Source organism: Nematostella vectensis, chromosome 10 (assembly GCF_932526225.1).
Source record: "Nematostella vectensis chromosome 10, jaNemVect1.1, whole genome shotgun sequence".
NCBI classification, from domain to species: domain Eukaryota; kingdom Metazoa; phylum Cnidaria; class Anthozoa; order Actiniaria; family Edwardsiidae; genus Nematostella; species Nematostella vectensis.
The window spans coordinates 14,185,507-14,212,988 of NC_064043.1; the positions used below are offsets into that span (position 1 = coordinate 14,185,507).

The 27,482-nt window shown below is 41.6% G+C and overlaps 1 protein-coding gene across 3 annotated transcripts; it reads right to left on the reverse strand.

Annotated features, from left to right (window-relative positions):
• Nucleotides 1-30: 30 nt before the first annotated feature.
• LOC116601449 (WD repeat-containing protein 17) lies at nucleotides 31-27,229 on the reverse strand. 3 transcript variants are annotated; one of them, XM_048733507.1, is made up of 28 exons: nucleotides 26,981-27,229; nucleotides 25,059-25,728; nucleotides 24,343-24,641; nucleotides 23,787-23,900; nucleotides 22,328-22,474; nucleotides 21,844-21,926; nucleotides 21,235-21,321; nucleotides 20,010-20,098; nucleotides 19,289-19,364; nucleotides 18,863-18,890; nucleotides 17,950-18,074; nucleotides 17,427-17,476; nucleotides 16,019-16,168; nucleotides 14,871-15,001; nucleotides 14,660-14,782; nucleotides 14,167-14,316; nucleotides 13,737-13,801; nucleotides 13,140-13,215; nucleotides 12,751-12,926; nucleotides 8,146-8,245; nucleotides 7,482-7,621; nucleotides 6,947-7,058; nucleotides 6,131-6,272; nucleotides 5,509-5,611; nucleotides 5,008-5,205; nucleotides 3,366-3,427; nucleotides 2,598-2,707; nucleotides 31-1,330 (listed from the first exon to the last, which is right to left on the reverse strand). In XM_048733507.1, the coding sequence occupies exons 1-28, from the start codon at nucleotides 27,107-27,109 to the stop codon at nucleotides 1,211-1,213; spliced, it is 3,855 nt and encodes a 1,284-aa protein (XP_048589464.1). In that variant the 5' UTR covers nucleotides 27,110-27,229; the 3' UTR covers nucleotides 31-1,210. The 3 variants fall into 3 exon arrangements, with proteins under 3 accessions (XP_048589464.1, XP_048589465.1, XP_048589466.1); XM_048733508.1 differs by lacking the exons at nucleotides 31-1,330; nucleotides 2,598-2,707 and adding an exon at nucleotides 2,735-2,947; XM_048733509.1 differs by lacking the exons at nucleotides 31-1,330; nucleotides 2,598-2,707; nucleotides 3,366-3,427; nucleotides 5,008-5,205; nucleotides 5,509-5,611 and having other exon boundaries at nucleotides 6,217-6,454.
• Nucleotides 27,230-27,482: the final 253 nt, after the last annotated feature.

Here is a 27,482-nt window from a genome sequence, read left to right on the forward strand (position 1 = left end):
GTAAGGTTTATAAAACAAAATGTAAATAAATTGTGTGAAATACATTTTATTACGGTTATATTTACACTCGTATTGAAAACTTGGGATTTTGTCTAATTACCTTATCTACCTTGCAAAGACACAAAAGAATGTGTGAGCCAGGAATGCCCGCAAAGACCGATGGGTCTACGAACATGCTGATATCACGGATGCGTCGGTGATCATCCCTGCAAGAACTAGGCATATCCCATTGTCCTGCGGCAAAAAGCTTCCCCCACATAGGATAATTTTTGTAATTAACACACAGGCACAATATTTAGTGAGATTTTGACGAAATAACAGGAAACATGTGCTCCCTAATATATCAAAAGAATCAGTTACAATGTGTATCCTTCCCAATGAATGTGCATCCTTCAGTTAAAATGTGTATCCTATAGTTAGAATGTGTTTCCTTCAGTTAGAATGTGTATCCTTCAGTTAGAATGTGTATCCTTCAGTTAGAATGTGTATCCTTCAGAATGTGTTTCCTTCAGTTAAAATGTGTATCCTTCAGTTAGAATGTGTATCCAAGAGTAAGAATGTGTTTCCTTCAGTTAGAATGTGTATCCAAGAGTTGGAATGTTATTCCTTCAGTTAGAATGTGTATCCTTCAGAATGTGTTGCCTTCAGTTAGAATGTGTATCCAAGAGTAAGAATGTGTTTCCTTCAGTTAGAATGTGTATCCAAGAGTTAGAATGTTTCCTTCAGTTAGAATGTGTATCCAAGAGTTAGAATGTGTATCCTTCAGTTAGAATGTGTATCCAAGAGTAAGAATGTGTTTCCTTCAGTTAGAATGTGTATCCAAGAGTTAGAATGTTATTCCTTCAGTTAGAATGTGTATCCTTCGGTAAGATTGTGTATCCAAGAGCAAGAATGCGTTTCCTTCAGTTAGAATGTGTAACCAAGAGTTAGAATGTGTATCCTTCAGTTAGAATGTGTTTCCTAAAGTAAGAATTGTTTCCTTCGGTTTAGACACAAAGGGGGTTGTCTACTAGGATTTGTAACCTCCTTGTTTACAGGATTAATTAACTTTTATCTGAGCACATTTGTGCTGCCTTGTGCTTGATAGTACGTCTGTAAGGACTTGGCACCCACCAGAAGGCCCCCTTGTACACAGGATAGGCCCGCTAATATCTGTGCACATGTGCTTCTCTGCGCTAGCTGGTTGTGTCTAAAAGGGCGTGGCATCCCATCAAAATGGGTTCATACGTGCCCCTGTTCCGAGGGGTGAAAAGGCATTCACCTTTGCCCACATCATCGCGTGGTTTAGCGATATCGCTGATTTACCGTCTTCCAAGGAATATAAAGCACCCTGTAAAAAACGAGCAGGAAAAACAGGATTGAAACGAAACGATTGAGATGAAGAGTCAAGCGAATCCAATACAAACGAAAGAAATAGCGTGCCGCGCACAATGCATTCTCTGATGTACTCAGTGACGTTCTCGCCTGCTATGCCCAAGGTTACTAGTACTAGCTTTCAGAACAGTAGTTACTGCCGTTTTAAATATTCTGCGAACGCCGACGACATTTAACAGCTAAATTGCCTTTTGGCATACGTCCTTGAAGCGGATTTTATTGGCTATCATTGGCTTATATCAAAGATAAAGATATGTGGTACCAAAAAAGATGATGGATTAATAAGACAGATTAGTCGGGACGACTGTAGGCCGAAATATATTAGCTGCGAAAACGTTCTGTGAATAGCGTCAGAATGAATAAAAAATTGCCCGACAAATCGGTGCGTGTAAACAAGCCTACTAAACAAGCCTACAATTAGACTACGAGTTCAACGAGAACGAGTAGTCTAATCGTTTTAGTATAAATCCACTCACATACTACCTCGAAAAAAATTACGACTTTAATATCCTCCTCCAATACAAAGTTAACTATGTGACACACGCTATCGTGGCCACAGAGACAAAGTAAACCATGCAACACGCGCTATCGTGGCCACAGAGACAAAGGTAACCATGCGACACGCGCTATCGTGGCCACAGAGACAAAGTTAACCATGCGACACGCGCTATCGTGGCCACAGAGACAAAGTTAACCATGCGACACGCGCTATCGTGGCCACCAAGACAAAGTTAACCATGCGACGCGCGCTACCGTGACCACCAATACAAAGTTAACCATGCGACGCACGCTACCGTGGCCACCAATACAAAGTTTACCATGCGAAGCGCGCTACCGTGACCACCAATACAAAGTTAACCATGCGACCCACGCTACCGTGGCCACCAAGACAAAGTTAACCATGCGACGCGCGCTACCGTGACCACCAATACAAAGTTAACCATGCGACGTGTGTTAACATGGCCACCAAGACAAAGTTAGCCATACGAAGCGCATTGTAGCTAATTAGCTTGCGAGAACAGCTGCTTTGATTGGCTCGAAACTCAAAAGTAGGAGCACTTATTCATGTTCTGGTGTGACTAAAGCATTTCTTTTCCACGCTGATATGCTAGTAAAGATCATATCAGATAGCACGTTTCGCGCATCCTTATTGGCTATCTTCACAAAACAATCAAGGTGGCCACGGTAGTGCGGTCCTACAGTTCCGAGTTCACTAAACTTACTTTGATTCGCTCGTCGGTAAAGTAACACTGGTGAACGTCCGAATGACTTGGCAACAGGGAACCAGTCACAATGTCAAGGCCTTTCTCCAAGTCAATACCACTTTCAGTGCCTGCACAACCAAGTTAAGATATTACACAGGGAACCCATCACTATGTCAAGACCTCTCCAAATCAACACCAATTTCAGTGCCTGCACAACCAAGTTAAGATATTACACAGGGAACCCATCACTATGTCAAGACCTCTCCAAATCAACACCACTTTCAGTGCCTGAACAAGCAAGTTAAGAAATTACACAGGGAACCCATCAATATGTCAAGACCTCTCCAAATCAACACCACTTTCAGTGCCTGCACAACCAAGTTGAGACAGTACACATGGAACCTGTCGATTTAAAGCCGAATTGTCACCAGTTTACTTCCGTAGGGCCGACGGAAACCTCAACCGTTAAAAGACAATAGAATCTATTAGAATTCGCGCTATTTATCAGGTCATCTGCTCTAAATTATCAATCACATCCTCAAAGAAACCTCAAATAGACACACTGCTTTCACAATTTTGAGATATTTTAGCGTTTTTCATTAAAAATCGTTATCGACCGGAAGTAAACTGGTGACAATGCGGCTTTAACACCACTTTCTCTGCTTGTACAGTAAAGACCTATAGACCATAATCAACACTTTTGGCTGATGTCCTTAGTAAACACAGTAAACAACTTATGCGCTAAGATTTGAAAGACTAATGATTCAATAATTGTGTAGAACATACCGATCCGCTTGCTGAACCGATCCCATACGGTCTTTTGCTCTGGAGTGTGTTTAGCCGGAATACTGAAATACAATACATCTTTATTGCAACACCAGGCCCGTACCCAGGGGGGTGCAGGGGGTGCGAACGCACCCCCTTCCCCCCCAACGGCCGAAGGTCCACTTTTGGTTCTCAATAGACGTGCTATTTGTAGAAAAACTAAAAATCATAATGTAGACCACTCTGATATTTAGCCAAACCGACAATAAACGTCCCGTGGAGATACTACAGGCATAAAAAATCCCTTTTTGTTCCTTCGGAGGTGGTTAGATTTTTATTAGAGAACTCCCTCCCTCCCCCTCCCCCCCTGGAAAAATTAGTTCCCTATTTTCGCATTTCTAACCCCCAAGAAAAACCCTGGGTACAGGCCGGTCTCTATCCGAAACGTAACAGCACTCGCTATCTCCAATCGTTTAAAAATTAAAGTGTCCACATTGGAAGAAAACATACGAAACGAAAAAATATCCAAATAACCATTCAAAAATTGAAATGTATACGTCAATTTCGTAATAAATGGAAACGAATAGTATCTCGGACATGGTGAAATGACAAAATGGTGGCTGACAGAGTCCTGGCTATGGCTTAGTGATGACTGAGCAAGTGATTCTTTACATAGTCACTAATCCTGCTATGCATTATGTAAGGGTTAAATACCGAGGATGGACGTCCGAGGTATTTAACTGGCTTATTACATAATCTATACCTAGTAAATAACGATTGACACTGGGAGAAAGAGACTCAATAATAATTGACTATTTTTGGAAAAAAAACAAGGTTCAGGTTATTATTGACCTGCAAGAAAACCCAGGAGAGTTGGTGGTTGATTATACAAATTTGAAATGCTCATTAGATCAATAACGTACACAATCACAATTAACTTCCAGACAGAGCGGGGCTGCTCCATGCATGGACTCAATTCCCAAAGGTGGAGTTGAATTGTAAAATTTTCGTAACTCGAAGTTTCAGTGTGAGCACGCTGCGAGAATGGAGCTCACTCACAGCGAAGAGCGACTTATTCTTATTACGCCAAATATCTATTTTCAAGAACTGTAATGTCGACGACAACGAACAAGCGGAACGAGTGAGTAGACGCCTCAGATAACCACACCACAGCCTAACTTTGCTGGTGGAATAATTTTCCAAAATTGCACATATTCGACTGAACTTTTTGTTGAATTTCGAGGGTTACAAATACAAATTTTCTTTATGACAATTGAATCGATGCATTGTTAATATTTAATCGTTCTTGTTATCAAATCTGTGGTGAAATAAAGGACTTGCAAGAACAATGGAAAAGGTGTCAATCATGTAATAATGTTAGTTAGCAACCAAGCAATGTACTGAGCATAGGGTCAAGTTTTCTCTATAACTGGATGCGTACATGTATCTTTCCGCGACCCTTTTATCGAAACAACTGCACTTTCTGATAGAAGCTTCCTGTATATGGAATCCTCGGCTTTTAGAAAATTAATTTAAAGTAAATAGATTTTACCCTCTACAAGTGGAATTAAGAAAAGTCCATCGCAAAAAAACGGCTTATTCAATAAGTGCTCGCCACACCTTCGTCCCGTTTCCCGCAAAGGGGGAATACTATTCTATATACCTGTCAGGGTTGTTGAATGCTAGCCACGCCTCCGTCTCCGCCTGTATCTGCAGAGAGGGTACACCGAGCTCTACCTTGTCCCGGTGGATGACCTGACGTGCTAGCTTGAGAAGAGGGTAGACAATTGGCGTGTAGTGCCTCCTCATGGCCAGTACGGCACCCACATATGCACTAAGCGCTACTAGTTCCTGGCGCTGCCTGCAAGGTAACAGAGAACCAAGGGGTTGAGATAGGAGGGCATGAATCAAGGTCTGAAAGGGGGTAACAGAGAACCAAGGGGTTAAGATAGGAGGGCATGACTCAAGGTCTGAAAGGGGGTAACAGACCCAAGGGGTTAAGATAGGAGGGCATGAATCAAGGTCTAAAAGGGGGTCACTGGGAACCAGCGGGTTATATGTGTAACAGGGAAGCATATTGGGTCAAGGGATAAAGGGGTACAGTAGCCGATTGTATGCACACAAGCCATGGTACCATGAACCAGCAACCCCTGGGAGGACTTACTTGGCTATCCTGCTCTGTTGTAACCTGTCCGTACGCACACAAGCCATCCATTCCACAATATGGAGGACATCGTCCAAAACCCAGTACTGCTTGCCCATGGCGGCTAATCACAAAAGAAATAGTTTCATGGAATCCAGCAAACCTCATTCTGTATAATGTAGCTATTGCCCTATATGTTAAGTTCCTGGATAATACATCCAGTACTACTTGCTTATGAAAGCTTATCACAAATAAGTTACTTGAAATTCAATAAACATCACGTTACACGTAGTTTGAGCTACAGTATTTTATAGTATACACCTATTTTAAATGCGTTAAATGGCTGAACCCTGGTATCTGAAAGCCATAGGAATTTTATAGGAGCATGAGCAATAATTCTACAGCCTTTTAAGCCTAGATGTCTTTTTATTTGCTTGTTTATTTGATCCCAATAAAGTACTGCCGGTTACGCTACATGGATTATCCGAGCGCAACCTTATTTGTAATAGGTGTACATTTGTAGGACTGAAACTTCGGTACATCTCCCAATTATTTGCTCACAATATTTTAGTCAATATGGGACACGATAAGGCGAAATTCGGTACCTTATTTATACTGAATTATACATATCTAATCTATTTACCGCGCGCAAGGTTGAGGCCCACGTCAAGGGTCAGTTCAGGTGAACTAGAGAGTAGGTAGTATTTCATGGCTTCAATGAACTTCTCCTGCTCACACAGCTCTTCTGCCTTCTGTAGGCAGTCATCCATGCCAGGAAGACCTGCCTGGATAATAGAGCAACAGCGTTAGGGAGGCTACTGAATGAAAGTAGAGAGAGGGTAACATTGACAGGTCATCTATGCCAGGAAGACCTGCCTGGATAATAGAGCAACAGCGTTAGGGAGGCTACTGAATGAAAGTAGAGAGAAGGGAACATTGACAGATCATCTATGCCAGGAAGACCAGCCTGGATAATAAACAACAGTGTTAGGGAGGTGTTATTTACAGGTCATTTATGCCAGGGAGACTAGTCTATATAATAAAACAACAGCGGGATTAAAAAGGACATTGGAAGGGACTTATAGAAAGCCGTTATCCATGCAAGGAAGACCAGGCAACAGGGTAAGGAAAGCTACTTGGGGAAAGTAGAAGGAAGAATATTGGAAGGGGCAAGCAAGTCAAAGTAGAGGATGGATGACGACGAGAAGAAGTGGATGATAAGGAGGAATGAAAGGAAGCTAAGCAGGACTAGTGAGGTTCAGAGGAGGAGGAGAGATAAAAGGGAAAAGAGAAAAAGGATTTTGAGTAGAAATATAAAAAAGGCAGAAATAAATGAGGAATACGTAGTAGATACGGAAGCCAAAAGGCAGCAATAGAAGAAAAAGAATAAAAGTAAGTAGAAAAGAGAGGCAGAAGATAAGAATGAGAAGGCTTAGGTTGACATGGAGGATGGGAGTACCTTTTCATGAAGTTCGTTGATCTCAATAACAGTCCCCTGAAACTTGGCCACCACCTTAATTACATCGTCTTCGGTGTTTGGAAACAGGCGAAGTAATGCTACAGCTGCCTCCCTGGAAAACAATGTGGTAGTAGGAACACTGTAGTCGTTGATGTTGTTTAGGTTCTCTTGTTTAGGTACATGTATCGCCTAGGATGCTTTTACTTCAAAGTTCTGGAGTTCAATAATAAGCTTAAACATGCCCAGAAGGAACCATTCTGATTCAAAATCAAACAAGCTTACATAAATATGCTTACAGCTAAGCAATCGCTAAGCAACTCTCAATTTATGCTGGGTTTAGCACAACGCTGCGAGATGAGATATGAGACTGGAGAGGACTGCTGGAAAGCTTGAAAATGTTAATCTTTGACGAGACAGCTTTTTTTTATATCAAATTCAGCTAAAAAATAGCCAGGGGTCAATGGGTTTATACTACTGTTGTTTATTTGCCTGTATGTATCTTTGTTTGTATGTTTGTTTACCAGTTTACACTTACCACCTGTTGTGTTTCTCACACTTCCTTGCTAACAGTTCCACTGCGCGGTGCGCCATGGGTCCGGTAGTGTGCTTCATCACCAGGGCCATACTGACAGCTAACTCTAGCTCATTACCGCGAACCAGCTTGGACATGGCGAGCTGTGGAGATAACAAACACATAAGGGATGGACCATTCCATACTTTAGGGGAAGAGGGGGAACATTTGCAAGAAAAAAATGGAACAGGCCCCAAAAGCAAGGAAAACAAATCGAGGGATGCACTAAAAAAAACAACGGATCAGTAAAAAAGGACACTGCTGTTCCACGTAAAAAAGAAAATAGTGCAACAAAAACATTTGCCTGCCCCCCCCCAAAAAAAAAAATAATAATCCGTCCAGCTTATAGTCTTCCCATTGTGAGGCATTCTCAAAATAACCAGCTGGAGCAAGGTTCCCTGGTAATGTAATTTAGTGCTTGCACTTAAAATGTTTTGTAAAAAGAATTAAAAAAGCCCCTGTTGTAACATGAAAAATCTAATGTGGAGCTTCGCAATTTTTGGGGCCAAAAAAAGGCAAATTATGAGATTTCAGACATTGCCCATAAATCCAATAAAACAAATCCATAAAATAACGCCATTTGCTGGTTTATTGCCGGCATATTGGAGTTTCAAAATGGAAGGTTTACCGCTGTGTTGCCGACGGCTAGGTGACAGGAAGCAGATTGCACAGGAAGTCCGCGGCTGAAGTACCATTCAGCAAGAGTAGTGCTGCTGCCCTGCAACAGTCTAAAAAGAATATACACGATTATGAACGAAGACATAATAACCTTTATGCTGGAACGTAGAAATTTGTGTTATTGTAAGTCCAGCGTGTATCTTATCACACGGGAAGGTTATCAGAGGGCGATGTCTGTGGTCAGAGCGGTGAGTGCACGTTCCTTAACCCATTCAAATATCAATGACAGGATGAGCCCATGAAAAGCTGGGGTGAAACTAGCACCTTTTTTCTGTGAAACACAGTACCTCTACAAACCCCAGATCTTAGTTTTCAACATTCTGCAAACTTTCACCAATGATTTAACTGCATTCTGCCTACCGTCATTCAGTCATTCAAACTAAACTCTGAATAACATTTTGTGCTCTATAATTGGTCAGCTCCTTGCGATGAGACAGCATGATCGAGCTATTCAAAAGTTGGCCAATTTAAAAGCTTCAATGACTTTGAGGCAAGAGTTTGCAGAATATTCGGAAACTGAAGTAAAATAACAGATAATGAGGAAGGTCTCAGGTATAATACCATAATAAGCGTAGTCACACCCAAAACGTTAAATAGGAGACCTAACCTATACAATTATAAGGGTTTGGTCTGTCGGACAAACTTTTTTGATTGGCTGAGCATATGACGTCATCAACCTGCACTAGAGCTTTGAGCCTTGAACTTGGGCCCATTATCGGAAAGACAGCAAAACATGACAAAATTGTTTTAGATAAACGTACCAAAGTACCTGCAATGATTCGAGGCAAGGGACAAAAGCAATAAAAAGCGATTCTGATAGCATAAAGAAGCACAGTCTTTTTTGTCTGATTTGGATCGTTTTTTCGCTTCGTATGGCTAGAGTCCGACAATTAAAAATCCTGTCATTGCATGTAAAGTTTCGCCTGAGAAGTTATGGCAGCTAAGCTCAAGGAGGCCATTCAAGAACACTGGCGCTTCTAAATTGTGAGTACGAGGATAAAAGAAGCGTAAACTCAATTCTGTATACTTCAGTTGAGATAGATTGACAGATTTCGTAATAAAGTAATCGGCGTCTTACAATATAACTTCACTTGCAATGCTTAAGCTAAGTGTATCGTAGTTAAAATAATGAAAAAAGCGATGAATAAGAGTTTTTTTAAGTATTAGAACAACTGAAGAATGTACAAGTAAAGTACTTACAGTGACCACGAGTTATAAAAAAATTGTAGAGTCTAATTTAATTAATTTAATTAATTATATATTTAGTCCTGCTATCAAATATTTTTTTTTAAATATGTACCCCTGTACCCACCCCAAGTTATGCGCTCCTTTACCCGCCCCTAGCAATGAGTCCCCCTTCACTGTTCACCCACCCCTAGCAATGAGTCCCCTTCACTGTTCACCCACCCTAGCAATGAGTCCCCCCTTCACTGTTCACCCACCCCTAGCAATGAGTCCCCTTCACTGTTCACCCACCCCTAGCAATGAGTCCCCCCTTCACTGTTCACCCACCCCTAGCAATGAGTCCCCTTCACTGTTCACCCACCCCTAGCAATGAGTCCCCCCTTCACTGTTCACCCACCCCTAGCAATGAGTCCCCTTCACTGTTCACCCACCCCTAGCAATGAGTCCCCCCTTCACTGTTCACCCACCCCTAGCAATGAGTCTCCCCTTCACTGTTCACCCACCCCTAGCAATGAGTCCCCCCTTCACTGTTCACCCACCCCTAGCAATGAGTCCCCTTCACTGTTCACCCACCCCTAGCAATGGGTCCCCCCTTCACTGTTCACCCACCCCTAGCAATGAGTCCCCTTCACTGTTCACCCACCCTAGCAATGAGTCCCCCCTTCACTGTTCACCCACCCTAGCAATGAGTCCCCCCTTCACTGTTCACCCACCCCTAGCAATGAGTCCCCTTCACTGTTCACCCACCCCTAGCAATGAGTCCCCCCTTCACTGTTCATCCACCCCTAGCAATGAGTCCCCCCTTCACTGTTCACCCACCCCTAGCAATGAGTCCCCCCTTTACTGTTCACCCACCCCTAGCAATGAGTCCCCCCTTCACTGTTCACCCACCCCTAGCAATGAGTCCCCTTCACTGTTCACCCACCCCTAGCAATGAGTCCCCCCTTCACTGTTCACCCACCCCTAGCAATGAGTCCCCCCTTCACTGTTCACCCACCCCTAGCAATGAGTCCCCTTCACTGTTCACCCACCCCTAGCAATGAGTCCCCTTCACTGTTCACCCACCCTAGCAATGAGTCCCCCCTTCACTGTTCACTCACCCCTAGCAATGAGTCCCCTTCACTGTTCACCCACCCCTAACAATGAGTCCCCCCTTCACTGTTCACCCACCCCTAGCAATGAGTCCCCCCTTCACTGTTCACCCACCCCTAGCAATGAGTCCCCTTCACTGTTCACCCACCCCTAGCAATGAGTCCCCCCTTCACTGTTCACCCACCCCTAGCAATGAGTCCCCTTCACTGTTCACCCACCCCTAGCAATGAGTCCCCCCTTCACTGTTCACCCACCCCTAGCAATGAGTCCCCCCTTCACTGTTCACCCACCCCTAGCAATGAGTCCCCTTCACTGTTCACCCACCCCTAGCAATGAGTCCCCCCTTCACTGTTCACCCACCCCTAGCAATGAGTCCCCTTCACTGTTCACCCACCCCTAGCAATGAGTCCCCTTCACTGTTCACCCACCCCTAGCAATGAGTCCCCCTTCACTGTTCACCCACCCCTAGCAATGAGTCCCCTTCACTGTTCACCCACCCTAGAAATGAGTCACCCCTTCACTGTTCACCCACCATAGAAATGAGTCCCCCCTTCACTGTTCACCCACCCCTAGCAATGAGTCCCCTTCACTGTTCACCTACCCCTAGCAATGAGTCCCCCCTTCACTGTTCACCCACCCCTAGCAATGAGTCCCCTTCACTGTTCACCCACCCCTAGCAATGAGTCCCCTTCACTGTTCACCCACCCCTAGCAATGAGTCCCCCCTTCACTGTTCACCCACCCCTAGCAATGAGTCCCCTTCACTGTTCACCCACCCCTAGCAATGAGTCCCCCCTTCACTGTTCACCCACCCCTAGCAATGAGTCCCCCCTTCACTGTTCACCCACCCCTAGCAATGAGTCCCCCCTTCACTGTTCACCCACCCCTAGCAATGAGTCCCCCCTTCACTGTTCACCCACCCCTAGCAATGAGTCCCCTTCACTGTTCACCCACCCCTAGCAATGAGTCCCCCCTTCACTGTTCACCCACCCCTAGCAATGAGTCCCCTTCACTGTTCAGCCACCCTAGCAATGAGTCCCCCCTTCACTGTTCACCCACCCTAGCAATGAGTCCCCTTCACTGTTCACCCACCCCTAGCAATGAGTCCCCTTCACTGTTCACCCACCCCTAGCAATGAGTCCCCCTTCACTGTTCACCCACCCCTAGCAATGAGTCCCCCCTTCACTGTTCGCCCACCCCTGGCAATGAGTCCCCCTTCACTGTTCACCCACCCCTAGGAATGAGTCCCCCCTTCACTGTTCACCCACCCCTAGGAATGAGTCCCCCTTCACTGTTCACCCACCCCTAGCAATGAGTCCCCCCTTCACTGTTCACCCACCCCTAGCAATGAGTCCCCCCTTTACTGTTCACCCACCCTAGCAATGAGTCCCATTCACTGTTCACCCACCCCTAGGAATGAGTCCCCTTCACTGTTCACCCACCCCTAGCAATGAGTCCCCCTTCACTGTTCACCCACCCTAGCAATGAGTCCCCTTCACTGTTCACCCACCCCTAGGAATGAGTCCCCCCTTCACTGTTCACCCACCCCTAGCAATGAGTCCCCCTTCACTGTTCACCCACCCCTAGCAATGAGTCCCCCCTTCACTGTTCACCCACCCCTAGCAATGAGTCCCCCCTTCACTGTTCACCCACCCCTAGCAATGAGTCCCCTTCACTGTTCACCCACCCCTAGCAATGAGTCCCCCTTCACTGTTCACCCACCCCTAGGAATGAGTCCCCCCTTCACTGTTCACCCACCCCTAGCAATGAGTCCCCCCTTCACTGTTCACCCACCCCTAGCAATGAGTCCCCCCTTCACTGTTCACCCACCCTAGCAATGAGTCCCATTCACTGTTCACCCACCCCTAGGAATGAGTCCCCTTCACTGTTCACCCACCCCTAGCAATGAGTCCCCCTTCACTGTTCACCCACCCCTAGCAATGAGTCCCCTTCACTGTTCACCCACCCCTAGGAATGAGTCCCCCCTTCACTGTTCACCCACCCCTAGCAATGAGTCCCCCTTCACTGTTCACCCACCCCTAGCAATGAGTCCCCCCTTCACTGTTCACCCACCCCTAGCAATGAGTCCCCCCTTCACTGTTCACCCACCCCTAGCAATGAGTCCCCTTCACTGTTCACCCACCCCTAGCAATGAGTCCCCCTTCACTGTTCACCCACCCCTAGCAATGAGTGCCCCTTCACTGTTCACCCACCCCTAGCAATGAGTCCCCTTCACCCACCCCTAGCAATAGCCTGTCAAGTGCATACTACTGACTCACGTGACATTCTCAGGGTTCATGGGGTTTTTTAGTCTCGGCAGGTGGTCATTGCGGCGAAGGTCAGGAACTTTGTTGGCGTTTTTATCCTCTAGCTGGGGGTAGCCACCCTCACAGGCCACCTGGGCCACAAGGAATGCATCGTGAAGCTGACCACGGGATGTGAAGAATGACACCAACTGGGGAAGAGAAAGGCCTATTTTTACTGGAGAAGTAGGCAGAGATGGAGAAGGAAATGCAGAGAACGAAAGAATGGCTACATGGACACATAACAAGGAATGCAGCCACATTTAACAGTAATCATCACGATCCTTACACCATTCAGTAAGAGAGGACACATAACAAGGGATGCAGCTACAATTACACCATTCAATAGCAGAGGGCGTGTTTACCTTGTCGGCATCCCCTGTGGCCACACAGTATGGGACAGCTGCGTCATCATCTTCTCGTACAAGCTGTTCAGCACGTCTGCAGGCAAAAACACAGAAATGCGGTAATTGGGAAATATTCATAATTTATCACCTCCAATGCTATTTTGTGTCTTATAGCTTATAAGATGAGACTTCTATCTACATCCAATTAAGGGGGAGGACAATGGATTACTGTGTAAGCTATGTCACTTAAGATGGTACCATGGGCCAGCATCCCTAGCAGTTCTTTTATCTCCCCCAATAAAGGTTAATGTATTACGGTGAGAGACGTGACCTCCAGTTTGTAGATAGCCAAGTTGACCTGACTCGGGTTCAAACCTTGGTGCTTAAGAGATGACGCCTGTACCACCGATAACACTGCCTGAGCATTACGTACAAGCGAACTTGGTGAGAGCTTGAATGTGCGAAAAATAAAACTTGCTGGCAAGAATAGACGTTTTAAGGCTTGTTATGAATGCTGTGTTATCTGTACATTTAAGAATTGTTATAAGAGTTGCGACTGCTGCTGCTGCTGATTACAGTGAAGAATTTTCAAGCTCCATTTTGTAAGCTTCATACCTCTGAATCAGTGTCTTCCAGTATTCCATTGACACACCAGGAGCAACAGCCAACGCCTTATCCCACTAGAGAAAAAAACATTGTAGTATAATAACGCTTAAAGGCGATCACGAAGGGACGTTTGAATAAAGAGTACATACAATAATAAAAAAAAATTATTCGGTAACTATTTCTAAGGTTAGAAATGGTAAGAGCTAAGAAATGGAATAAAAAGGGCACTTTGTCAACTTGGGCGATGGTTTTATAGCGGTGCAGCTATCTCACTCATACGGGGATCATTACGATAGGAAGAATATGACTTTGATAAGGCTTAGTATTATTACATCAGCTCTCCTGCCTACTCATTTTATCACAATTCTATTGGGGGGGGGGGTCAACTTAAAGGTGAAGCTTAACTTCAATGAAGGGTAAAATAAAGGCCACCCCCTACCTGTCCAACTTGTACCATGAGCTCACAGTACCGTTGTAGCTGACCCACTCGGACATGGATCAGTGCAGCTTTGGTCAAACGATCATCATGGGCAGAATGGCTGGATGCCGTCCGCGCTAGCTTGGCTGTTTCTAACTCCTGGGCTTCAGACTGTTAACAGAAAGGCAGACGACAATGGCAAACATTATTGGCAAATGAATACCATAATCTAAAATTCACAAACGTTTCACATGGTATATATGGAAAGCATATAGCACACACTAAAATTCACAAACGCTTCGCATGGTATATATGGAAAGCATATAGCACACACTAAAATTCACAAACGCTTCGCATGGTATATATGGAAAGCATATAGCACACACTAAAATTCACAAACGCTTTGCATGGTATCACTGGTAAGCGTATACTATTCTCTAACTGTTCGTAGTTGTTTTGACATGGTATTACAGATTTAAAACATTTTGTTAGGGTGCTATATGAATGCATTTACCGCTTTGTATTTAACCAAGTGTTTGCTGTGGATGATTCCCTTGCCGTATGTGGTTGAGAGATTCTCGTCTTCACCACTCAGCACAGACACAAGTTGCCAGAGGTTACGAGTTCCACATGGCGGCTATAGAACGCAATTAAATACAATTAAACATGAAGGCTATTGGAAGGAACACACTCAAATAAAACATTATCCTTAGAAGTATAATTACCAAGAAGTAATCTGAAAACAGCTTGATTGCTGTTTCGTTTGTGGAGTCTCCTGCTTTCTCAATGGCAGACTGGAGATCACGTGACATCCTCCCAGTCAATAAGACAGCTGCACCGCGGACTAGAGCATCATCTGTCAATGAAATGCTTCAATCAATTGTATGGCTTGCCAAATAAAATAACCTGCATTTATCCAAAACACTCTACTCCACACCTAAACAAGTCCTGCATTATGGAAAAGATTCTATTTCATAGACTAGTCTTTCATTATGGAAAAGGCTCTATTCTGTACCTACAGTAGACTAGTCCTCTATCATAGAAAAGACTCTATTCTGTTCCTAGTCTTGTCCTCTATTACGCAAAAGACTCTACTGCATACCTACACTAACCCTCCATTATGGAAAAGACTATTCCATACCTACACTACTTCTACATTATGGAAAAGACTATTCCATACCTACACTACTTCTACATTATGGAAAAGACTCATTCCATACCTACACTACTTCTACATTACGGAAAAGACTCTATTCCATACCGAGACTACTCCTCCATTATGGAAAAGACTCTATTCCATACCGAGACTACTACTTCATTATTGAAAAGACTCTATTCCATACCGAGACTAATCCTCCATTATTGAAAAGGCTCTATTCCATACCGAGACTACTACTTCATTATTGAAAAGACTCTATTCCATACCTACACTACTTCTGCATTATGGAAAAGACTCTATTCCATACCGAGACTATTACTTCATTATTGAAAAGACTCTATTCCATACCGAGACTACTACTTCATTATTGAAAAGAATCTATTCCATACCGAGACTACTCCTCCATTATTGAAAAGGCTCTATTTCATACCTAGTCTACTCCTCCATTATTGAAAAGGCTGTATTCCATACCTAGACTACTTCTCCATTATTGAAAAGGATCTATTTCATTCCTAGACTACTTCTCCATTATTGAAAAGGCTCTATTTCATACCTAGACTAGCCCTTCCTTATAGAAAAGACTCTATTCCATATCGAAACTACTCCTCCATTATTGAAAACGCTCTATTTCATACCTAGACTAGCCCTCCCTTATGGAAAATATTAAGTTCCATACCTACACTAGTCCTCCATTATTAGAAAGACTTTCCTTACCTAGACTTCCGGCAATCTCTTTCCATGGCCTCTTAGCGATAACACTGACTAGTAATGGGCTGGACAGATGGCTCAGGGACCAGATGCGAAGGGTGGAGTCTCTAGAGCATGACGCTACCGTGAAGGGGCGGTGACGGTGGCATGTTAGACCTTGCAAACAAATCCGTCAGAGGAATCATTTTAGACAAAAAATGGCCATGGAGAACAGAAGAGGTTCTAGTTTGGAAGAATTACGGTACGATCGCCCCACAGTACCGTCGCCCCATCATAGTTGAGTACGATCGCCCCACTCAGAGAACGATCGCCCCACATTAGAAATGTCTGTCTTTGAAGCAAGAAAGTCATGCAGAAGCGAATATTCTCGACCACGGTTGTAGTTATTTTTACCAAGCAACGGCGAGTTTCGATGTTTACTTTTCGATAACAGTTTGTTGTATTTTCGTCATTTGAAGCAAGAAAGTCATGCAGAAGCGAATATTCTCGACCACAGTAGTTATTTTGATCAAGCAACTGCGAATTTCAATGTTTTCTTTTCGATAACAACGTTCTATTTTCTTCTTTCGAAGCAGCTAATATACTCGACAACAGTAATTATTTTGATCAAGCAACTGCGAATTTCAATGTTCACTTTTCGCAAATAAACGCGAATAAACATCGTAGAGAAAAAATACTCACGCTAAAAGAGAGCTAAAATGGTGTTCTATTTGTATTAGGGGTTTATATGGGTCCGTTGATTTGGATACGAGCCCTAAACGACACAATTTAGCCGAATCAACGATAAGATTCTTGTTTGTTTGTGAAGAAAGCGGTAGCAGAATACCGCTGTTACCAACTATCGGCGGTTAATAACGGTTAATAACATCGTAGCTAAATAATACTCACGCTAAACGAGAGCTGAAATGATGTTCTATCTTTATTTATTCATTATTTTTTTAAAACGACCCTGAAGTAGGTAAAAAGTCCGTTTCGATCACTAAACAAAAACAAAATTTAAAATAAAAAACTTCGAAAGGTTCCCTTCGAAGAAAGGGTCTCTACCATCTCTACGCTTGTGGTTTTATCGGAACCATGCAGAGTACATGGTTCTATCTGAGTGGGGCGATCGTTCTCTTAGTGGGGCGACGGTACCCTGGGGCGATCGTATCAGGAACGATCGCCACTATTCTTTTTCAGTCTGCACTGAAGAAGTCTTATTAAAGACGAAAATTTGGCAGAGTTGAATTCCAGTTTTTGGTGTATTGTATTAATTCTTATGGTTTACGAAAACGACTATTTGGGCTTTTTGTATTTAACCTTAATTTAGTTATAGTTAAGTGGGACGATAGCCAGGAAGTACCAGTAAGCATTACCATAGATAATTATGCTTCCGATTATTAACCATAATCACAATCATGTCTTGACAACTTACCATAAACATCAGCCCCATGGTCTAATATAGTATCCATGCAAGTTCCATCCCTTTAAAATCAACATATTAGAGGGAAGAACATTAATATGGTTTAAAATACAGAAAACATGGAAATTTTAAGCTTTAGCCCTAAAATTTGTTTTGCAAAAAATAGAAATAAAATGCTCAGCTCAATGGGTTTGTTTATGAAGTAGCCTTCTTAAAAAGATTTTAAGGAGCAGGTCATTATGAGTTTGGATGCGGTTTGGATACTGAAGAATTCATGTTCTTTGTCAGTAACAAAACAAAAATAATATAGTTTCCATCTTGATGGAGATGGTCAAATCTCCACAGGACGTGAGCCAGCAGCCATCTGTTTTTCGCATATAAAAATAAAGGCTGGAATATGTTCTCAATCTTTCTTCAAATCAAGGCACGAAGTTCTTATAAAAGAGAGCAACTATGAAACAATAAGATATTAGCTTTTTAGACTATAACCTACTTTTTTATAATTTAGTTTAGTTTTCGTATTGTTTTACATCACCTGATATCCCAAACTCGGATGGTATAATCCCAACTCCCAGAAATTAGCAGAAATGGAATCTCAGGATTCCACAGTAAGCCACGAACAGGTGCCATATGGCCCTCAAGCACTAGAATACAGTTATCCTGCAGAGAGGAAAAACTAAGAGCAGAGAAATGGTGCATAAAGAGTGTCATAAAGAGTGCGGAAGCGCATAATTTAGCTTTTTCCGCGTAATCTGCGTAATCCACAAATTTCCGCGTAATCCAGCGTAATTTGGCTAAATTTTGTAAGACAAAACATTTAATTGCACAGGTGATTTGTTCTTTTAGGGTTCTTACCTCTAAGAGTGCGATATTTCGAACTGAATTTCGAACACAAATAAAACGACTAGGCGTTCTTTGCTAAACCGCGAAGGCCTAAAACTAATAATAAAATACCTTTTTTAAATTGGCTGGTGGCTAGGAGCCAATGAAAACTTGCCTAAGACATTTTCACGCAAAAAAATAACCTTTTCAAGTTATTTCGTGCTTTCCTTCGGTACAAAATGTAGTTTTTGCGTAACAGTTGATATTCCGTGTAATTGAGCGCGTAATTCAGTAAAGAATACTGCAAAATTTTGATTTTTAAAGAAAAATGTATTGCAAAATCCAGCGTAATTAAGCGCGTAATAATTGATTTTCCGCGTCGTTTAGCGCGTAATGTAGCAAAGAATCCCGCGTAATTTTGAGGGTTTTTTTTCGCGTAATTCCAGAAGCCCTGCTAAATGTGTAAACAAACCCAATTCCCAGCTTAAAATTCTGGTCACAGGCCTGCAAGCACGGTGGAAGTCTTGTCCAAGGAAACCCGCTACATAAGGACACATTTTATGCTGCAAACTCCCCTCAATACCCCAACCCCCCAGATAATTCTGGCTGCCACCCCTGTTCCATACCTGAGTATAGTCCCATACTCTTATTGTCCTGTGGAGACATAATACAGAAAGCTTCCTTGTATGGTACATATGTGGCATTTGCAGTATTATTTCAGCTATTGACAAAGGTAAATATGTAGTATTTGTAGTAGTCCTGTAGACTTTTAGGGGAAGTGGGGCGAACGCATCACCCCACAATGCCTATAGTTCCCCCTTCAAATGAGTATTATAAACAAAAAGCTGTCTAAGAAAAATAATGTTTTGAGTCTTCAAAAGTAGTAGGAAAAATAGAAGGAAGCCTAAAGAATCCCACCAGACCCTTCCACCCCAATACCCCAAACCCAATTCCAGCCTACATGCCTGTGTAGAACAATATCTTTCTACATTTATTATTTACCTAGAAAAGTATCAACAATACAACAGGAACATGATCTACAGTTAGTGTACCTGTCATCAGACCCAGAACAAAGTAATCCTTCTCTCAGTGGACTCCATTTGACATGAAAGACCTTGGCTGTGTGACCTGGTAAACCAAAAATCATCATCATAATCATAGTCATCATCAGCAGCAGAAAAATACTACCACGACCATCATAATCCTCAACATCATCACCAACATCACCAATGACATCTTTCCCCATGGTCATCGTTATCTTTATCATCAATACCATCTTTCCTCCTGGCCATTACCATCATCATCACCAATGACATCTTTTCTCATGGTCGTCATCATTACCCAAAACATCTTTCTTCATGTGGTTATCATCACCATCATCATCAATAACATCTTTCCCCATGGTCATCGTCATCTTTATCATCAATACCATCTTTCCTCCTGGTCATTACAATCAAAATCACCAATGATATCTTTTCTCATGGTCATCATCATCATTACCCAAAACTCCTGTGGTTATCATCACCATCATCATCAATAACTTCTTTCCTCATAGTCACAATCATCATCATAATCATCATCATCATCATCAATAACTTCTTTCCTCATAGTCACAATCATCATCATGATCATCATCATCATCATCATCAATAACTTCTTTCCTCATAGTCACAATCATCATCATAATCATCATCATCATCATCATCATCATAATCGTTGTCGTTGTCGTCGTCGTCGTCGTCGTCATCATCATCATCATCTAAGATTACCCACCTGGAAACACCTTGAGCGGCTGATCAGTGTTCGCAGGGACGTAGTACACACGGACGTTGCTGTCTTCGCATCCAGTTGCAAGCATATCTCTGTTAAAAATACATTAATTTAACATTTATATAAGAGGGCAAGTTGACCATTGTGTAAATTGTTTAAAAAAGAGGCTTGAGTGCCAGGAAAACGATGAAGACAATTATTCAGAAATGCACTGGACATAACAGCAAGTAACACGAGATATTTGTGAAAGAGTAATAAAAGTGTGATATTATTTCAACAATACAAAAGTTAGTTAAAGAGAAAAAGTTACATAGCAACTTCTGTGTCTCCAAAATAAAACCAAGACCAACTGAAGATTAAAAATATGTACAGTAGTCAAGTGTATATTCTAGACAATATCTAGAAATAGATCAATCATTTGATAAGTTAGTGTACAAGCTTTTGTAGATGTCCATTCTCCCTGTGGTTGCTAACTGCTCATTGCCAGATAATTTAAAAGTTAAACCATAGATAGAAACAAGGTGCACTGTTGTTGAGGCTCCAGTCACACCCATAGATGGTTTACCTGTTGTTGAGGCTCCAGCCGCACCCATAGACGGTTTACCTGTTGTTGAGGCTCCAGTCGCACCCATAAATGGTTTACCTGTTGTTAAGTCTCCAGTCACACCCATAGACGGTTAACCTGTTGTTGAGGCTCCAGTTGCACCCATAGACGGTTTACCTGTTGTTGAGGCTCCAGTCACACCCATAGACGGTTTACCTGTTGTTGAGGCTCCAGTCACACCCATAGACGGTTTACCTGTTGTTGAGGCTCCAGTCACACCCATAGACGGTTTACCTGTTGTTGAGGCTCCAGTCGCACCCATAGACGGTTTACCTGTTGTTGAGGCTCCAGTCACACCCATAGACGGTTTACCTGTTGTTGAGGCTCCAGTTGCACCCATAGACGGTTTACCTGTTGTTGAGGCTCCAGTCGCACCCATAAATGGTTTACCTGTTGTTAAGTCTCCAGTCACACCCATAGACGGTTTACCTGTTGTTGAGGCTCCAGTCACACCCATAGACGGTTTACCTGTTGTTGAGGCTCCAGTCACACCCATAGACGGTTTACCTGTTGTTGAGGCTCCAGTTGCACCCATAGACGGTTTACCTGTTGTTGAGGCTCCAGTCGCACCCATAGACGGTTTACCTGTTGTTGAGGCTCCAGTCACACCCATAGACAGTTTACCTGTTGTTGAGGCTCCAGTCACACCCATAGACAGCACCAGGATGCTTATACTTCTTGATAAGGGTCCCATCCACTCTCCTCACAATGCTACAGAGGGGTGAAAAACAGGGTTTAGAGGATATAGACTTTGCACTTGTTGTTTTGTACAGTAACAAAGAAGGCACAATAAAAGGTCTGCATGTTAGATAAGTACTGTATGTAGAAGATTGTATATCACACTTTATGTCGAATTTATGTCAAACCCGTAAATGGGTGTGAACTCTAGGGGATATATCTAGGGATGGGTCAAAATTTTGGAGTATAGCTAGGGATGGGTGCAGGGGGGCCTTGACTGCCAAAAGGGGGTCTTTATACTTAATGTGTATGATACCAATGATAATGTTCCCGCCCTATGCAAATCCTTTTTTTCAATTGCCTGAACTTGAACCAGAGTAAGAGAAGTTGCATAAACCATAGTAAATGTAAATCAACTCTACCAATATTTTTCATAGGATTTTAAAGGAAAAGCAGGAGTCCTTGGTCACAGAATCAGTCTTTTAATTATTATTTTTTTCTTTTTCTTGAGGTTTCAGTCATGTTTTCTTTTGGCTTCTACGTCAACAGCCTTACCAGTTCCCATCTGCACCAACAGACGCTATCCTTTGTGAGTCCTTGTGATTCCAGCTCACATTATACACACTACTCTTGCCGTGCTACGAAAAGAAATACCAGGGAAATAGTAAGAAAAAATAAACAAACTGTTATGTTACTGTATACTACACATAAAGTAGACATGTACACCAGGCAAATTATGAGAGAAAATACCCATTTTGATGCATCAAGGCAAAACATTTTGTCAAAATACTTTTGTAATGGAAGTCACACCAAAATCAAGGAAGACGACTATTGTTGGATGGCATGGGTGCTGCGTGCAAGGCCAGCAGCCAATACAGATGGCCTTGATCATGCAGCACATTTATTAGGGCAACAGAAAAACAAAAAGCAAAATGATTTTTGTAAGGCATTCCAATAGTGATCTTCATCAGCCTGAATTATTACAAAACTTGATACATCTTTGTTTAGTACAATATAAAGAATAACAAGAGTGCCCTACCTCTAGAAATCTCTTAATGATCTTCCCCTTGCCAATATCCCATATAAAGACACCATTTTTAGCAGTCGCGCCAGCGATGGCATTTAGGTCTCCAGGTGCCCAAGACAATGCATAAATGATACCTTCATTACCTGGGGATGAATGAACCTGCACAAGGGAGTAATGATTAATGGTAACTCAGTGGCTTGCAATCATGTGTGAAGATTTGACAAATAGCATAATAAATAAATCCAAAATCTAGTCTTTACCCATTTACCCCTTAACCAGCCTGTACCAGCGAGAATTACAGTACCCACAACCTAAAAACATTCATAGATGCGAAATAAATGCAAGAAGATCAAGATACTCAGGCATCAGCCCAAAGGATAAATGGTCTTGAAGGCATGCCAAACAAGTTAATTCCAGGTCATACAGACCAAGAATAGAAGTGTTGTCAAGTTTGGAATCAATTTGGTTTCAGAAAAGACAGCATTTAGAAGAGCTGTGGTAATTCATGCCAAACTAGAAAAAATCCCCATGAATCCAAGCACAGAACACAATTATGCCCAAATAGACTTAATGATTTCCTAGGGCCTCCCAATATGCCGATAGCTGCATTTTTAATGAAAAATTCAAGCAACTGTCAAAACATGCTAGTTCAAGCATAATGATTAGAGTTGGGACTGCAACACACTGTTGGGAAGCCACTGACTATGTGTGTAGTGTTTAATTCGGTCTGTTCTTCTTTTTGTAAATTTAGCTAAAAATAGCAAGGAGTCAATGAGTTAAATAAACTACATTATACGTAGGGCTTCTGGGATTACGCGCTTGTGCGGAAGCGCGTAATTTGGCTTTCTCCACGTAATCCGCATAATCCACAAATTCCGTGTAATCCAGCGTAATTTAGCTAAATTTTGAAAGACAAAACATTTAAGTACACAGTTGATGTGTTCTTTAAGGGTCTTTACCTCTATTTCTCGTAAAAAAAAGACAGATATTCTTCGTAAGAGTGGGATATTTCGAACTGAATTTCAAAAACAAATAAAATGACTAGGCGTTCTTTGCTAAACCGCGAAGGCCTAGGACTAATAATAAAATTCATTTTTTTAATTGGCTGGTGGCTGGGAGCCAATGAAAACTCGCCTAAGATATTTTCGGGCAAAAAATAAAACTTTTCAAGTTATTTTGTGCTTTCCTTCGGTACAAAATGTAGTTTGGGCTTAACAGTTGATATTCCGTGTAATTTAGCGCGTAATTCAGTACAGAATTTTAAAGATTTTTTAAGAAAAATGTATTGCAAAATCCCGCGTAATTTAGCGCGTAATGATTGATTTTCCGCGTAATTTAGAAAAGAATCCCGCGTAATTTTGAGTTTTTTTCCCCGTAATTCCAGAAGCCCTGATTATATTTATTATAAGTTCAATTACATAGGGCTGTTTTGTAATTTTGCATTTCTTTTTTTAGGTTTTTCAGTACTTACACCACTCAAGGTGTCCACATCCCAAACTTTGACGGTTCCATCAAACGATGCAGTAGCTAGCATATCAGCATCATCAGCCTTGAACTTACAGTCGAATATTGTCTCAACATGGCCCTGGCAATAAATAAACACTGTGCTGAAAAGCAAGTTTTGCTGATAACACATCTAGTGCTTATAACAGACTTATATATAAATTATATATTATCATTTAGAAAAACAAATTAACATAAATTAATTTCCTATAGCAAAATACTCAGTATGATTTGATGTAAATCTAACCAAAAATAAGACTTGTGTTTGTAACACAAATAAAAGTGTAACAAAAAGTGGGTAAACAAATATTCATTTTCTTGATAAGTAACTATTCAAAATAAACAAGCATTTTTAGAGTCAATAAATAAGTGACAAATAGATTAACAAAAAGAAAGATGAACAGTTATTTGTAGATCTAAAGCAAGAATAGAGTATTTATTTGTTCCGGATCATTGTGTATAGTGTACTTTCTCATTGAAAGTAAGAGGGTATGACAAATATGGAATATTACAGAACTACCCACCATCTCTCGTAAGAAGCTCCACCTCCGTTTCCCAAGATCATACAGCCCTACACCACCATCCAAAAAAGTGCATAGTATGTGTGCAGGTGGTAGAGTGAAATCCTGCTTGTTTGACATTGACGGAGGAGCGATGGCCTCTGACGTTGACGATATTGCCCCCTGTGATTGGTCAGTTCTGCTATTGGTATTCTGTGTAGCTATGACCGCTAATGCATGGAAGCCAGTCTTTTTTAACCTGATAGTTGCTACAGGAGTACTTTTGGCCACTGTCCAAATTCGCAGAGCCCCAGCTTGGGTGTCTATGACAATAAGGAAATGATATTTATTTGTAAAAAAAAAGTCAATATTGTTGGTAGTACAGTATATATATACACGTGTTTTATGATACTGATACAAAAAAGACCTGCAATTAGGTTTTTGTTTCATAGACCCTGACTTTTTTTTTTTTTACACTGTATCTGTATTGACATTTCTATAAAAGAGCAAAATGCTTAAGCCCCACATTTATGTTTCAGTTTTAACGGGTCATGTAGAAGCTATCAGAAGATTTTACCACATTGGATTGATGCACCACAGACAAAACAATGGGAAACAAAACGATAGAATGGGAGTACAATAGAGCAATACAGTAAACACAATTATTTTCAGATTTTGGACGTGGCACTACTGTATTTGAGATTTTTGGACGTACCCTACCTGGTACTGACGGCACTTACCTCCAGTAACAAACATGCCTGGAGCTGTTGGCACCCAAGATATAGTGTGAATCTTCAGAGCCGCACTCGGAAGCTTAAAATTCATGATGGTACTCATACAGCTTGAATCAATCAGTCTCACCCCAAAACATGCATTTGTTACCAACAGGTAATCAGTTGAGAGAGGGTCCCATTCTAGACTAGTGACAGGATCCTCAGTATCCGGATCATCTAAAACGTCAGGCCGTAAACAATGCTTAAATGGCTTTGAGCCAGGTGTAATAACAGATAAACTGCCATCAGCATGACCAAGGCCAATTTTTCCAACTCTCCTGGGATGCCAGCGGAACTGACAGATGTCGGAGAAGAAGGAAACAGATTCTAAATGTTTTGAGACCAGGCCAGCTGCAGGTGCAGTGTAGTTCCATAAAAAAATTGGGCCACGTCCATGAACATAAGCTATAGAGTCTAACTCATGAAGACACCAACCAATTGAGGATGGTATAACTTTGACACTTTGTAATGAAGCTATTATCTTTTGTTCTTTGATGCTCCAGATAAGAACACGGCAATCCGCACCAGCACTTGCAAGAATGTCTTCATTGTGTGGGTTCCAGGCAATAGCTGTGATGGTTTTCCTGTGGTCGGCTAAGATGCTTATTAGTCTGTATTCACTGAACTGGTGATCAAACTGAAAATAAGTAAATAGGGAAAAGTAAATATCACAAAAGTATTCACCCAACATTTTTATTCAGAATACTTTACAGCATTTTAGTTGAATACTTTCTTTCAAATTTGGTGAATAGAGTAATCACGTTAATATGGATTGCTTTGTCAGATGGTTCTCTCTGAAATCTCTAAAATTGGCTAAATTTTAAGATAATAAAATGCTCTTCTCGAATGTTATGAATAAAAAAATATTACATTTTTGTTTCCTTAAATTATTATTTCTAGTTAAAATATTCTTGACAGGCTTGCTCAGAATGGAATTCAGAAAGTACGATTTGCTAATTAGAATAAATATTAATCTATTTTGCATATCATTGATTCCTAGACTAAAAGTGCCCCAGGCTGAAGGAGATGAATTCGAGTGTGTGATGCAAATGGAACAATTTCGATTTTGTTTTAACAAATTGGTCATAAACTCTTTGGTGGTACTTATGTAAAACACCAAAACGATTATTAATAAAACCAAACAAAACTTCAAAAGGAGTACCATTTTCTGTAACCGAGTAATTATTATACTCAGAATGTTTGTTAAATTTCATATACTGATTATACATGACTTTCTGTCGACATTATTTACAAAAGTTAATCCCTACATTTATCATTCAACTTATAACAGGACCGCAGCATTAAAACAAGAAACCATTACTTAATTATGTTAGACTAGGCATACCTTATCTATTAAATTGGTAACAAATTTCACTGTTATACATTTAACGAAATTTGTTGCAAACTATTTGAGAATTATTAAAATTACAATAGAATTATTTACAAATGTATCCACAATAAACTATATTGAGTGAAAATTTCGTATCCGGAAACCACTTTATGCGGAAACAACCACGTAGAATCATAAAACTCTTTGAGAATAGTTCAAGGCCTTATTTAAGTATTTCGAGTACACAAGCCAATATCTTCTTCCTCAAACACTTGGGGCTATCATGCATTTGTTAGATTCGATAGGTTTATGTTAATTCTAAGGTTTTGTGAATTGTTGTGCAAAGTAGAAGTATTATCTAGCCATGCACGTAAACTCGAGAAATGACTGAAAGAGCCGCAGTCATGACTAATAAATCGAATCGAATTAAAATTAAACTGATTAAAAGGAATACCCTGAGAAGCCTTTTCAAGCCTGGAAGCTTCTTGAGATAAGCTATCTTTGAAGAGCAATATTTTTATTTGAAAGCGGAGTTCACTCATCGTCAAATTGACATTACCTCGTAGACGTAGATCGCTAGGGTAGCACAGTACGCGAATCTTTCGCCGTTTGAGCTTGCTGAGCAGACATCTAGGTTCCATGGCTGACATCCAGCTGCTAGGAGCCCGACTTGTCTCATAACACTCATGTTAGTAGAAAAATGGCCTCGATTAGAGCTCTTCTAGGAAGATATCTTGCCGTCTCCAACAAAATACCGCCATTTTTGTGTTCCCTCGTTACCGGTTAGCCCAGTCCCTCGCGGTCAGTACTAGACCAGGTAAAAAAATCTACTAAAAAAAATAGTCAAAGGTCACAAAGGATTTTCTCATGGGAAATCAAATTCAACATATTATACTTTTCGCCGCTTTCCGTGCTCGGCGGCTAATTACAAAAAAATATTCTGTGTCTTGAACTATTTTCGATGTCATGATGGGCGCTTTTATTCAGCCTGACGAGAACTTGTCACGCGATGTGTCGGAACTAAAGTCTGGGCTAAATTTTAAAATTTAATAAAGTGACTG